We start from the raw sequence: 14,383 nt of genomic DNA on the forward strand, positions 1-14,383 counted from the left end.
GTTCTCTGAGGAAACGAGATCAAAAGACCATCTGCCCGTTCTGAGGACCCGCTCCACTTACGAAGTGGCTGAAGACCGGGGTGAGAGACAGAAAGAGACAGACAGACAGAGGCAGAGAGAGAGCGGGGGGTGGGCAAGATGCACCGTACTTCACACGAGCTAGGAAGAAATCTCTCTCTCTCACTCACACAAACACACGCTGCTTTTAACCACAGCCAGTTAGATGTGTCAGGTCCATTAACACAGCTGAGAAATAAAGCAGGGCTGAGAAACGGGAATCCGTTTTCATGATACACAAATAACCCAGACATCTCTGTGAACGTTCTGGATCTTTTCTTCTTTATCCTAACTGCTCTATTTGATGTGGCCAAGAGGAGGATGGGTTCCCTTTTTGAGTCTTGGTTCCTCTCGGTGTTTCTTTCCCATTCCTCACTTCATTGTTGCTTTCTTTAGAGTCTTGATTCCTCTCAGTAGTTCTTTCTCATTCTATTAGGGAGCTTTTTCTTTTTAATGTTTTGGTTCCTCTCAGTGCTAATTTCCCATTCTATTTAGGTGTTTATCTGTTTAGAGTCTTGGTTCCTATCAGTGGTTCTTCCTAATGCTCTTAGGGAGTTTTTCCATTTGTTTCTTGGTGCCTTGCATAAATAGAGCAAATTTGTCTCTGTCACTATAAATTAAATAAAAATTAATACTTTTAAACAATGATTTTTAAAATGAAGCAATAATTAGTTGGAAATATGCAGGACAATGGATGTTTTGTTTATTTTATTTTTCATTTGGTTTAAATATTTTTTATTAGAGGTGTCCTTGTTTTTCTTTAGAAAACTTTAAACACTGAAAAAAAAGATATCTTCTTAAATCTAGCCTAAATATCTAATATATCTCATTTTAAAACTGCAGTAAGAATATTATAATGATTATTTAAGTTGTCTTAAGTCATTGTATCTAGAAACCTTGTCTTATTTTATTGATAAATTAAATAAGATAATTATAAATCAATAAAATCGTATACCAATATTTACAAGATAAAATGACCTAAAACAAGTTAAAATTTAATATATTAACTAGCTTAACACATTTTACTTGACAAGATATCATTATTTGCAGAGAAAGCCAATACAGTTTGTCACTGTTCAGTTCAATTCATGTAGATTTCCTGGCCTCTAGTGATGACATGATACCACTTTTTCTTTTCCAATACTTTTCCAGTTAAATCTTTGAGTACAGGCTGATATTAATAGCTAATATTTCTTCTTTTAAAACTACTAAGCTTTAAAATCAGCAATTTTCTGGGATTCTACAGCCAGCGCAGTGCTAGGCTGTTGTTAGCTGACGTAACAGAACTGGCAGTTTGTCCTCCAAGCGCGATCATCTGTCCAATGACATTATGGTAGCAGCAGTTAGAAAAGATGCAGTGGCACTTCACAGGACTTGAAGGAAGCATGTGCTAACCTTCAGCCTTCCAGCGCTGGTAGTGCGGTATGATTAGGGGAGTCCTAGCTAGTTGGTGGAACTTGACAGGACAAAAGTTGGGAGAAAATTGGGAAAAGGGAGCTTTTTTATGAAGCACTTTACTGAAGATGATCATCTGAAAGTAGGTTATATAGAAATACTCCCTTTGATATATGTGCAATACCCTCATGTGCAATACCATAGCTGCTACATTCTTTCTTTTATTTTAAATTATTTTAGTTTAATTTTCTATTTTTACTTTTTTAAATAATTTAAAATTATATAGTCTTTCTTTTAATATCTTGCATTGTATATTTACATACTATATTTTTTGCGTTTGTTTGTGCACTGTTAGGATTGCTACCCAATTTTGTTGTACCCTGTGCAATGACAATAAAGAGTCTTGAACCATGCACAAATTACTTAAACACTACCCCAGAGAAAGAAACACCCTCCCTCTGACAAATGATATAGTATTTTTTGATAGGTACATATACTTGTACCTTTTCATAATGTAATGTTCTAAAACAGAACAATGGACAATAAAATAAAAAGGCTGGAGACAAGACAGGGTGTGTGGGGTCAATAAAACGGTAATGGAATATAGAACAGTTGTGTCCCCCAAGTAAAGGTACTGAAGACGTATCCTTGAGGGTACCACCTCAGTGACAGTTAAGTACCTTCTTTTTAAGAGTGAGGTATTAGACTGGTGCCATCTCTACTGCCCTCTGATCACTCAATTCAAATGGCAGATTATTTAAATTACTCTACTCTAATCTACTGCTGGTGTTAAATACACTGTTTTTTGTTAAGCAGAAAACAACTGTTCCACATGTGCCAAAGGGCTGAAAAACTTATTGAAACGTTTCAACAACACTGTTCAAAGACATACAGCTAATGAAATGAGTCAGCAAATTATGAGTCACGAAATTCTGCGTCTGGAAAGTCTGAGTTGATGACGATGCTGGTCCCGAGGCTAATGCATCCACTATGATTGTAAGGATCAAGTGGTCCCACTTCTCTTAATGGGATCTCTCGCTAAAAACATCCTACACTTGGCTTCTGCTTCGCAATTACCGTCTAAAAGTTATGCTCAACTACATAAAAGATTTACGTTTCATAAGAGACGGGGGTAAGCATCTTCGCTTTCTTCTGGTTGCTTTTTCGAAAGGCCACGTGCTATGGCTAATCCCGCTCCCTGGACAGACATCAAAGATCTTTACGCTAAAGATTAAGGCGACACGTAAATTATTCATAGTGTCTGAAACAATGAGACTTAACTAGCTGTGAAAACATCACACTTCATTCAGAGTGATTGCACTGTTTCTCACGAGTAAATAAAACAATGACGCGTAAAATGTACTTAGGTTCCAGGAGGATGCGCGCCGTAGCAGACTTTTGTGCATGGAAAAAATAAATGATATTAATATTTGACAGAGGCTTGTCATTTCAGTCCTGATGCTTCAATGCAGTGGTGCCTGATGCTGTTCCTAGAGCGCTAGCCATTACGCAGTGGTTGGTTCCAATTTTTATTGACCATGTCTTATTGGGCTATTCAAAGTTTTCAGGCGTGTCTGGATATTAGAGCAAACTGAGCCAACTGGAAATAAACTCTACAGGAGGGTGGCTCTCCAAAATCACAGTCAGACCACTGCTTTACTGAACTACATACATTATATGGCCGAAAGTATGTGGACACTTGACCGTCACACCTATATGAGCTTGTTGGACACCCCAATCCACACCACAGACATTAATATAGAGTTGCTCTTAACTCACTCATGTCTATAATAGCCTCTAGTCTTCTGTGACGGCTTTCCACAAAATTTTAGAGTGTGTCTGTGTGAATTTGTGCCCATTCAGTCAGAACAGCATTTTTGTGAGATCAGGCACTGATGCTGGCCTGGCTTGCAATCAGTTTTCCTATCCACCCCAAATGTGTTTAGTGATGTTAAGTTTGGGGTTCTGTGAAGGCCACCAGAGTTCCTCCACACCAAATTCACCAAACTATGTCTTTATAAACCTCACTTCGTGCACAGGGACACAGTCATGCTGGCACAGGAGGGCTTTCCATAAACTGTTCCACAATGTTGGAAGAAAATAACTGTCTAAAGTACCCTCATATGCTATAGCGTCAACATTACCCTTCACTGGACCTAAGGGGTCTAGCCCAAACCCCGAAAAACAGCCCCAGACTATTATCCCTCCTCCACCAAACTTTATTGTTTCCAGTACTCTTTCTGGTAGGCAATGTTCCCTGGCATCTGCATTCTGGCATCCATCAGACTACCAGACAGTGAAGCGTAATAAAATTCTCCAGAGTCCAGTTGTGCCGTGCTTTACACCACTCCAGTCTGCTTGGCATTGTGTATAGTAATCTTAAGCATCTGTCCAGCTGCTCAGCCACGGAAATCCATTTCATGAAATCCATTTCCTGACCCACTTTTTTGGGCCAGTGTTATTTCTAGAGGTTTGAACTGAGTTTCGAGTGAGCGATGCAACAGATCATAGGTGAATTTACAAAGCTACACGCTTTAGCACACAGTCCTTTCTGAGAGGCACGTTCTCCCTGTGTCCGTGTAGATATCCACCCACAGCCCTAAGACATGCAGTCAGGCCAACTGGACATGCTAAACTGCCTCTAGGTGTGAATGTGTGTGTGAATGTATATGTCTGTGTGTCTGCCCTGTGATGCATGGTGTGGCGACCTGTCCAGAGCGCTTCCTGCCAAAGGCCGATGGGATAGGCTCCAGCTTGAGCCACTTGTTTTTCTGCATTTCCCTGTGACGCTTCTTATGTGCTATAGCTGTGCCTTGTGCTTTCTGCTACTTGGCGTCAGAGACCCTCTGAGGGCACAGCGTGATGGTGTTCTGTAACCTGTAGATAGTTGCAGTAGTCTTTTCATGCTTGCTTCTTTGGACTGAATGAATAAGAAACTCTGGCAAAAATGAAAGAGCCACTGCCCTCTGGTGGAGTATAAACTTCAGATTGTTCCTGGTTCAGAGCTGAGAATGTATAATGATAAAGTGAAGCTGATTTACATATAAAAATTCTGCTTTACTATTCAATTTTTTCTGATACCAAAAAGTATAGACCAGCGGTTCTTAATCCTAGTCATGTAGAACCACTGCTCTGCATGTTTTATGGATTCCTCTGCTCCCAACTCACTTGATCCAACTAAAGCACTCTTTAATAAACCACTCCTGAGGTGAGGTGGGTATATAAGAGTACCAGGACCTCTAGAAATACTGATATACACTACAGCCCTGTTTAATAATGCGATTCTTGGTTAAATTTTGAGTTAGTCTTGTGCTGGTAACAGAGCCCTCTTATTCAGGAAAACATCTGGAAAATAACTGCTGTAAACAGTTAAACCAGGTTGGGAGCAGTATTTGCTTAACCTTTTTTACACAAAGCCTTTACACATACATGTATAATATAAATTATATAACAATAGCTACACTTGTTTGGTTATTTTGCGATGGTCCCTAACACTGAAGCACACATTGGAGCAAACACAGTGAGCTTAAGCTTAATCTTTGTCAAATATATAACATCATAATAGTGCAGAGCAGTAAATTTGTACTTGTGTTACACTGCTGTCTTTAATTATGCCACAAAACCTTAATTAGTCTAGTTGGAAATAACAGAATAGGTACAATAAAGAAGCATCACCCAACGAGTTAAAAAGTTCAGCTACGTCCTAGTGTCTCGCTATGTTTTCAACACATTAAAAAAACAGAAAATAAAAGTCGCTATGGTTAAAGTCTGAATTATTCTTAGGCACTGTCAAGTCGTTTCAGACTCCTGGGTACCATACGGACAGTGTTTCTCCAGAAAACTTTAAAAGTCAGAGGTGTCGGGGGACATTCGTGGAAGTTTATCAGACCACATCACACATCTTTACGTATCAATGTCACCAGCAAAGGCTCAAAAAGAAATTCCGGCTTAATGTTTGCTCTAAAAGCAAAATAAACATTATACTTATGAAGATATGACAATAGTAGATGATTCACCAAGTTTTTACTGAGGTCTCTTTGTATTCTTGGTCAACGCACTTGCAATCATCAGATTTCACTTGGAAAAGGGGTCCTAAGCACACTGAAGCTCTTCCTCATGCTTGCAAATACACATTTCCACCAGAGAGGTCTGCAAATCTCCAAAACATACATAGTGTAGCTTCAAGTTTTGCAAAGATAATATAACCTAATACACCTAATATTTCATACCTAGTATGAGTCACTTAATGTACCTAATATATGTTTTAATTGAAAAAGCTTACAATGCCAGAACATTTCCTTTTTCAAAAATGTCAGTTTCAACACATCAACAAACTAGAAATAGAAAATCAGACACTAAGGTACACTAAGTAATGTTTTTAAGTTTTGCTTGAAAGTGACAATTGCGAGACAAGCAAAGCTCCTGTTACATAACAGACCTAATAATTCCTGTTTGTATTAGATATAACCTAATACACATTATTACCTAATATATTCCACACTTTATGTATAGCTTAATATGCTGCATATTGAATTTGCTTATGTTAAGCAAATTAAGTAAGTTAAGTAAATCTCACCTCTGCAGATGGGGACAGGGAAGTCCCACACCGCTACATTGGAGGTGCTGGTCACACACGTTAGCTGGGCGTGGCCATCTAGCGTGTATCCCGTCACGCAGCGGTAGCGGATCCTGTCGCCCACGTTGAAGCGGGTGCCATTCAGGATCCCTTTGGCTGGAACTCCTGGGTTTCCGCAGGAGCTGCTCTGTAGCTCTGCAGAAAGACAGAAAGACATTGAGGAGCTTTAGTGTGACAGGTAAGTTTGCATAATGTAACCCAAAATAATGTCTGTTATGTAACCCAAAAGCACATTAGAAGTATGCATGTAAGTTCAGGTATTATTTTTAGCCTGATTAGGCTTTGCATGTATCAAAGGGATAGTCTACCCACAGAATTATGACTCTTTGCACTTACTTTGAAGTCCATCAGTCAGTTCTGGGTTTAGTTCGTTATATCCAGTTATATCCATTATAGCTGTTGCCATTTAACTCTTTAACATCCCTTGCTCATTACATATAAAGGCATATTATTCAGTAACTACAGGGACCTTAATGCAAACTGTTTAAACTATTCTTAGATTATTGTAGTGTGTAATAAAACTTTGGCCTGTTAAGGGGTCACCCTTCTAGTTTAAAAGCTATAAAACAGAATTGTAACTATAAAGATTTATCTTTAGTGATATATCTGGATTCCTGGCCACAGTGCCAGACTAAAAAATACCATATGCCACTTTTATAATAACATTAAACCAAACATTATGCTGAGTCCTTCTTTTGTTTTTTTCAAAACTACCTTAATGTTCAATCAACTAAGAGCCAATTAAAACACCATACGCTTGTTAGTGCTGCGACTAAGCTACCTAAAAAAACTACACAATGACAAACTATCTCAGTGATAGACTCAGTTGGTATGAAAGTCATCGAAAAAGGCATTCCTCTTAATATTGACCCCCAATTATGAGTGGACAATATGACAATATGTTAATGCTTCTGTGATAATTCATGTCTCAACATGTTTTTTCTGAACACATCTCAGGCATTGTCAGTACTTCTAGAACAATAAACGACTCACTGGATCATAAAAAAGAGCCTAATTTCTACTTTTTTTTAGTATACCGTTGTGAAAAAGTATTTGCCCAAGTTTTAAATTTCTTTTATTTTTGCATATTTGTCACACATAGTTTTAAAGACAAAGACAACCTGAGCAAACACAAAACAGTTTTCAAACGATAATTTTTTGAAGGAAAAAAAATCACCCTTAGTTTAGTTGAGATTTAGAACTGAGATCAATTAAACTAGACGCACCCAGGCTTGTCAGCCATGTCGAATCTAAACATCACTTAGAACCTTTCCAGCAATGTGAAGGCTACAAGGTCTGAACAAGCAGCACACTATGCTGTGATCAAAAGAAATTCCGGGAGAGATGAGAAAGAAAGTCATTGAAATATATCAGTCTCAAAAGGGTTATAAAGCCATTTCTAAGGCTCAAAAGCACAGGGCGAGCCATTATCTCCAAACGGAGAAAACCTGGAACAGTGGAATGCTTTGCTGCTTCAGGGCCTGTGTAACTTGCCATCAGTCCATGATCTGAAGGTCGAGCGTGATTGGACTGTATAGCAAGACAACAATGTGAAGCATAAGAACATGTCTGTATACCTCTAAATGGCTCAAGAGACACAAAAGAAAGGTTATGGAGCAGCCTAGTCAAAGTCCTCACTTGAAACCCATTGAGATGCTGTGGTAGCACCCTTAATGGGAAGTTCAAGCTTAAAAGACCTCCAATGTGGATGAATTTAAGCAATTCTGCAAAGAAGGGTAAGCCAAAATTCCCCCACAGCGATGTAAAGGTTATAGGAAGCGTTTGAATGCAGTTTTTGGAGCTAAAGGTGTTCTCCCCTTTCTGTCTTACTACACTCTGTATGAGGATCTGAAACCACTGGTTTTGCTGGTGAATTTTCCGTTCCGATTAGCAAATTTGATGTACTATGTCATGTACCATAAAAATGTCTTCAAGACATTTAAATAATATATCTAAAATGACCATGAAGGCTCTTTTCCCCAAATCTTGGGCCATACCTGCTTTCAGTTCTCTAAAGGGCAGTCAAGACACATGACAAACAGTGTTGGCACTAAAACATCAGCTTTAAAAGCTTTTCTAGACCAGCTATTGTCATATTAGTAAAAATGAAATGAAAATGAACGTCACAAACAGAAGATCATGACTGTAATGATGCGTAAATGTCATCTGGGGGCTTATCTGTCCCTAACAACCTCATGCAGATTAGCTGCTAATGAACAGAAGCTCTAAAAATGCTTCAGCACAAAGCTAAAATGATAACATCCTGACTCCAGCTGCTCTGATAGAATTAGCCATCGAGTGAAATGGATGCTGGCAGGTCCATAAAGTGCACAGCCCTCAGTACAGCTGTTTTTCACTTCAAAGAAATTAATATTTGCACAGGTCGATGACCAGTGACCTTAAAAAAGGGCAGCAGCTCCATGATCCTGGTGAGAGCAGCCAGGCAGAGATGGGATTTTTGTTCTGTTCATACAGTGAGTTTTGACTGATCACTAGTCCTTCCACAAAGTTGGCAGCTACCTACATACACACCCCAAAAAAAATCACTTTTCATAAAGACAACCATGTCAAAAACACTTTGTGATTAACTTTACAGATTCTCTGGTACGGACACAGCACATAAACCACTAATCTGACATTTCCTTATAGAGAAAGGCACAACATTCAAATACTGGAACGAGATGTTCCCCAAGAAAATAACTCCAAAACAAACTTGGATCAAAGTGACACCACAGCTGGAAACTCAGATCAAATAGATCTTCCTAAAAGCCATTTTGTAATTTTCACTAATAACACAAGGCATTTTACTGAATGCACCTTTATCTGAAGCCTTTTTGGAACAACCAGGGAAATGATAATGTGGAAAAAAAACAGCTAAACAATGGTGATGCCGGGTCAAAATGACCTCGCGTCTGCGTAGGAGAATAGCAAGTTCTTTCTGTGTACTTTCAGTATGACCAACAGTTGAACGCTTTCCTCCTCTTTTTGCACCTTCCGCAGTAATGACAGCAGCACAAAATCACTAACGACGAATCAGCGAGCCTGTTCTCTTTCAGTTAAAGCATTAACCTTGCAAAAACTATACATGTAAAAATTTTCTCATTACGCCAGACATGTTTGGTATCTGAAGATGCTGGAGCTACGAGGCTCACGCAACTAACAATGGAAGCTTATCACAATCTCCATGCCTAAATCATCATAGATCTGCCTAAAACTGTGCCGAGTTGTTAAGTACTCTCTAATACGCTTGCTTATGTGATTTCTGACACAGTATGAAACACTGTTATATGGATCAATTGCCTAAATTGGTTCCAAGTCAGAGTTAAAAAAAAGATTTTGCACTTTCAACTGACTTGGACTTTAGTCAGGACCCTTTACCTTAACTATGTTTATTTTATTAAAAAATAGTAGTGGCTGTTTCGGTAGTGACAAATTTAGCTCATTTTGAGCAGAACTACAAAACCCTAGCCAGTACATGACTAGCAAACACAGCTGTGAACAGTTGTACACACATAAAATTATAATATTTTTCATTAAAACACAAAACAGTTTACTTAATTGTGGAAAGCATGTTTTGGTAGTGACATTTCTTAAAGTTACACACTGATTTACATACTTTGGAACACATGTTCTTCAAAACGATGGGATCTAACTGCTCACCATGTGTCCAAGAGAAACAGCTTCTGCTCTTCCTGCTCTGAAATGCAGGGGCGTGGCTAAAATAAGGCTCCGCCTACGGACTAAAATTGTTCTTCTGTAGTGACATGAAAACATGGGACAGCATAAATCTAAACCTTTCAATAAAAAAAAAAGATTTAAGATATTTGTCTTTAAGACATTAGCATATTACTATCTCAATGAACGCATTGGGTTTCAATAGAGCATAACATAATACTTGGAAATATCAAATGTTTGGTTTCTTAATTCTATTCTGTTTTTTTTATTGTATTTTCTTACTGTGGGACCGCAGTTTGAGCTAAGAATGGTCTATATATATATATATATATATATATATATATATATATATATATATATGTGAGATGGGCAGAAGTACAGACTTCAAGATGACTGCTCATGCTGTTTATTGCTATATGATTCACTTTGTTCATTTTTATAGATGATGGTATGTAATGGGTCAGTGTCAGGAAACCACATACAGTACTGTCTATCACCCTTCATCTATTTAATTTCCAGTCAAAACAGCCAAGTTCTTCATTTTTAGTATCAAGAAAAAAACTATTTAACAGAGAAATACACAGAAGCCTCAACAATTAAGTGTAATATCAGCATTTTCAGTATTCGGTGTGTCTACCCTTTACCTTTATTACAGTTTCCATTCTTTTCTGGAGACTCACTTTCAGTTTTTCAAAGAAATCTGCAGGGACATTTTTCAGTTTTTAAAGTTCTTAGAGGTTGGTTGCTTTTTCTGTTTCTCACAATCCAAATAATCCAAAACACATTTAGTGATATTGAGGTGTCCTAAAGATGAAAGGACAGTCTATCTGATGAGGACAGTTTTGGCGGTCTACCAGTTCTCACAGGTGGTTTTTAGGAGTTACATTTTCGCTTTCCTTCCTTATGCAAGCAGATTATCTTAGGTTTCTGAGTTAAGGTACTGTAAGCATGTTTACTTAACAATTGAATGTGATTTGAGGAAATTGTACACAAAGAAAGGGGTATACAGTTAGCTTCTATTATACAGCTACATTAGCCTCCACTGCAAAACTGAAGAAGCACCGTGCTTCTTCGCTGATTGACTGTGCTGGCGGTAAGGTGGAAATTTATTCACTAGTCAAACAGTCATATTTTTTTCTATGCTATTTCCTTTACAAAAAGCTATAAGCTACTGTTATCAAATAGTAAATTACACTCTTTAATACAAATAAAATCAGCAAATAAATATGCTACAGGCCACATATACATAAAAAGTAATAGAAAGAGAATAAGCTTCATTTCTCAGTGGAACACATTTGACATTTGGCAGTTGAATGTTTGTTTAGTTTCTTAACCATCTGTCTTCCCACTAATTATACTCCTGACACTTTCTCACACTAATCATTTAATAGTCCAAAACATATTTCTAAGTGTATGTTTGAAGTGAACTTGTCATTAATTCAGTGCACCGTGACTCTTCCCATGTACTTAGCACTTTAGATGAATAGCAAAATAATGAATAGATATCCAAACAATGATACGTGGATCAGGACATAAGACATTAAGCACTTTAATGTGCCCATACGTGAATAACTCTCTGCCGACAAGGTGGGTTAATCAAATTGTGCAGTACTATCATGTGTAATTAGATGAAAAGAAACACTGTGAATATCACACTTAATGTAACATATGTCTGAATACACATCAAAGTTTACCTATATGGCTCTGATAGTACTGCTGTACCTCTAGGCAATACATTTAACAAAGAAAAAAGAATTAATTCAGTGAAGACTATACTGCATACAAAATTACACAGCAACAGGTACCAGTTACCTGATGTACATTTCAATTCTACAAAACTGTTTGACATGTGCATAGTCCATTGGGCCATCACATCCATTCATTTAACTTTTACGAATGGCTTTGTTCCTGCAAGTGCAGATTTGGTCCCCAAAAACCCATCAAGCTGCTGAAATTCTCCATTATCTTAATTTTCTTCCTTTCCATTACCAAGCGAGCATTACTGGCACTTGCTATGCACAAATAAATGCAGTGGGCCATTTTGTTCAGACCCCCCCATAGCTGAAATGATGGCAAGAGCTAGAAAGTGATCAATTTTGTCCTGGTGGGTCCGGATTGTGTGTGTAAGTAAGGGAGCAAAGTTGGGGTGGATGAGGTTGCTGGGGAGTTTTTCTCTTTTAATTAAGCATTTCAATTTCAGCTAAAGATGTAGATTATTGGCAGTAATTCACTAACACATTCAGAGACTCATTAGCAGCATATTATCAAAATCCTTATAGGAAAGTCTGCTCAGTCAGAAGCCATTTTGGAAATGCCCCTGTGCAGTTATTTCCAGCCCAGGCTCCTATTTCTTTGACGACAGACCCTCAAACTCAAAGAAAGTCCAAACTGAAAGTCACTTTGCAGAATTTGACTCAAATAACACATAAAAAACTTGGGTTCTGCTGGCGCATTGCTCTACAAAGATGTGGAGCTTTTCCCACATGTGGGAAAACAGACACAATGGCTGTGTTTACATGCAAAGATTTTTGCCAATCCGATTGAACACAATCCGATTACAGATTCAGACTGAGGTGTTTATATGCAAACTCTATTCAACGATTTAATGGAAAATCTTCGTTTACATGCTCACTACAAGTAATCCGATGCAAAATGACGCGCATGCGTGGAGTAGCGTTTAGAGTAAACGTTACCATGACAACGAACATCACGTGAGGTCCAGTCCGCGTGATATGAGTTTCCAGTTGGCGCGCTTGTGTTTTAATTGCTTTAAAATGATGTCAGACGTGCTTCACATGTGCTTATAAAGGAAGCGGCGAGAGGAAGACGTCGTGTTCTGAGACTCATAAGCTGGTCGTCCGTCCCACCGCCGCCTTTTAAAGCTCAGAGCATAAACTTCGTCTCCCCTGCAGACCCGTTTCTGCTCCGCCATGCTGAACGGTATAAACTTTCGCCATGACGCGACGCACATGCGCAGAACATACTTACACGTTTCGATTGTAATGTAATCGGATTCAGGCGTTTACATGGCTATTATTCTTCTATTTAACGGATTATTTAGAAGTTCACCCACCTCGTTCAATCGGATAGAAATTGTATTCCGAATGGCCTCAATCGGACTAGTCTACTCCGATTGAGGTGTTTACATGGACGTGTTCTATTCCGATTGAGCTATTAGTCGGATTATTAACGGATTATCAGGCTGCATGTAAACGTGGCTACTGTTGAGTGTTTCGAGCTTTCCCGTTTGTTTAACTAGTGAAATGTCTCTGATATTTGTCATTATAGGAGAAAAAGCATCTAAAATGTTTAATGATTCTTCTTAAGGAGCACACAATTACAGTAACCTTTAACTAAGAGTATGTGTAGAAATTTCTGTAAAGCTCTACATTCAACTAAAGCTCATAATTTGGAAGTTCCAACCTCTGACTGGGAAAACCCAAAGCAACATCCCATCAACTGGGAGTTCATACACATATTACAATGGTGTGTATGAATAAGGTGTCCTCAACTCTGAGTGCAGCATAAACAACATGGCAGTTTACACTGTCAACAGCAATAAAGCACCACTTGTCTCCTTAAAAATCAATCAACGAGTTCAATCAACAGAGACACAGTAGTTAAATCTATTACACTGACCATAAAGTTTGCAGTTTTGAGAAGGTAAAAACCTCATGACCGTTAAACTTATCACTCATATGATGAGTAGCTTGTTGCTAACAATACTTGCTTTCATGGAGGTATTCATGTTTTTTCCCCATTTTGTACCTCGGAAAGGGTCAAAAATGATGTAATTCCAAGCTCCATCTTCCCCACTTCCTAGTTAAGTTAGTCTATTAATTACGGACAGTTACTAGTTTCATGATGACTGAGACTTATAAACAAGTTTAAAAAAAACAAAAAAATCCTAGCAAAAACTATTTTAAGCTGGTTAGCAAACGAATGTTAGCTAACATCTACAATGCAAACCAGATAGTATCTTGCTAACCACAAGATACTGATAATGTTCATGGTGAAAACAATCACTACTGGTTATAAGTAACTTCTGCGGAGCCCTGAGGTGACATGGTGATGATTTTTTAACAAGGCGTGGCCACAAATTAATATATTGAGGCCACAAGTTAAGTTTGTCATAGCCACAAATTTGTACAATGAGGCCATAAAATATGTTAAGGCCACAAATTAATATACTGAGGCCACAAAGGAATATATTAAGGGTCATGAGTTAAGTGACAAACTTGTGGCCTCAATATATCCATTCGTGGCCACGCATTGTTTAAAAATAATCACCATGTTCATTTTAGGGGCTCCATAGTTTTGCAAAGGAATACACGTTAAATTCGACCAACCTTTAACTTTCTGTTGCTCTTTTGATCCCACCATACAATCTTTATCTAAAGAATCATGAATCTAGTTTTCTGCACTGTGCATTCAAGACTAGTTCGATCTCTGTTAGATGATTTTTTTTGTTGTAGGGGAGGTTAATAAAATTATGCAAAACATCATTTTGTTAAGCTCATGCACACACAGCTATTGAAACTGAAAGTCAAATAGAAAGCCTTTAATAAAAGAGAGGTTACCCCACTTGCTCCCTTGTTCAGGTGCCCATGGCCAACAACA

At 38.1% G+C, this 14,383-nt stretch overlaps 1 protein-coding gene across 1 annotated transcript in view; it reads right to left on the reverse strand.

Annotated features, from left to right (window-relative positions):
• Window positions 1–14,383, reverse strand: part of csmd3a (CUB and Sushi multiple domains 3a) — a 457,456-nt gene that overhangs the window by 344,922 nt on the left and 98,151 nt on the right. Inside the window, exon 4 of the mRNA XM_036558514.1 lies at window positions 6,029–6,223. Within this exon, the coding sequence (XP_036414407.1) occupies window positions 6,029–6,223 (195 nt within the window). The remainder of the gene's footprint in view (window positions 1–6,028; window positions 6,224–14,383) is intronic.

This window comes from Colossoma macropomum, unplaced genomic scaffold (genome assembly GCF_904425465.1).
Source record: "Colossoma macropomum unplaced genomic scaffold, Colossoma_macropomum, whole genome shotgun sequence".
NCBI classification, from domain to species: domain Eukaryota; kingdom Metazoa; phylum Chordata; class Actinopteri; order Characiformes; family Serrasalmidae; genus Colossoma; species Colossoma macropomum.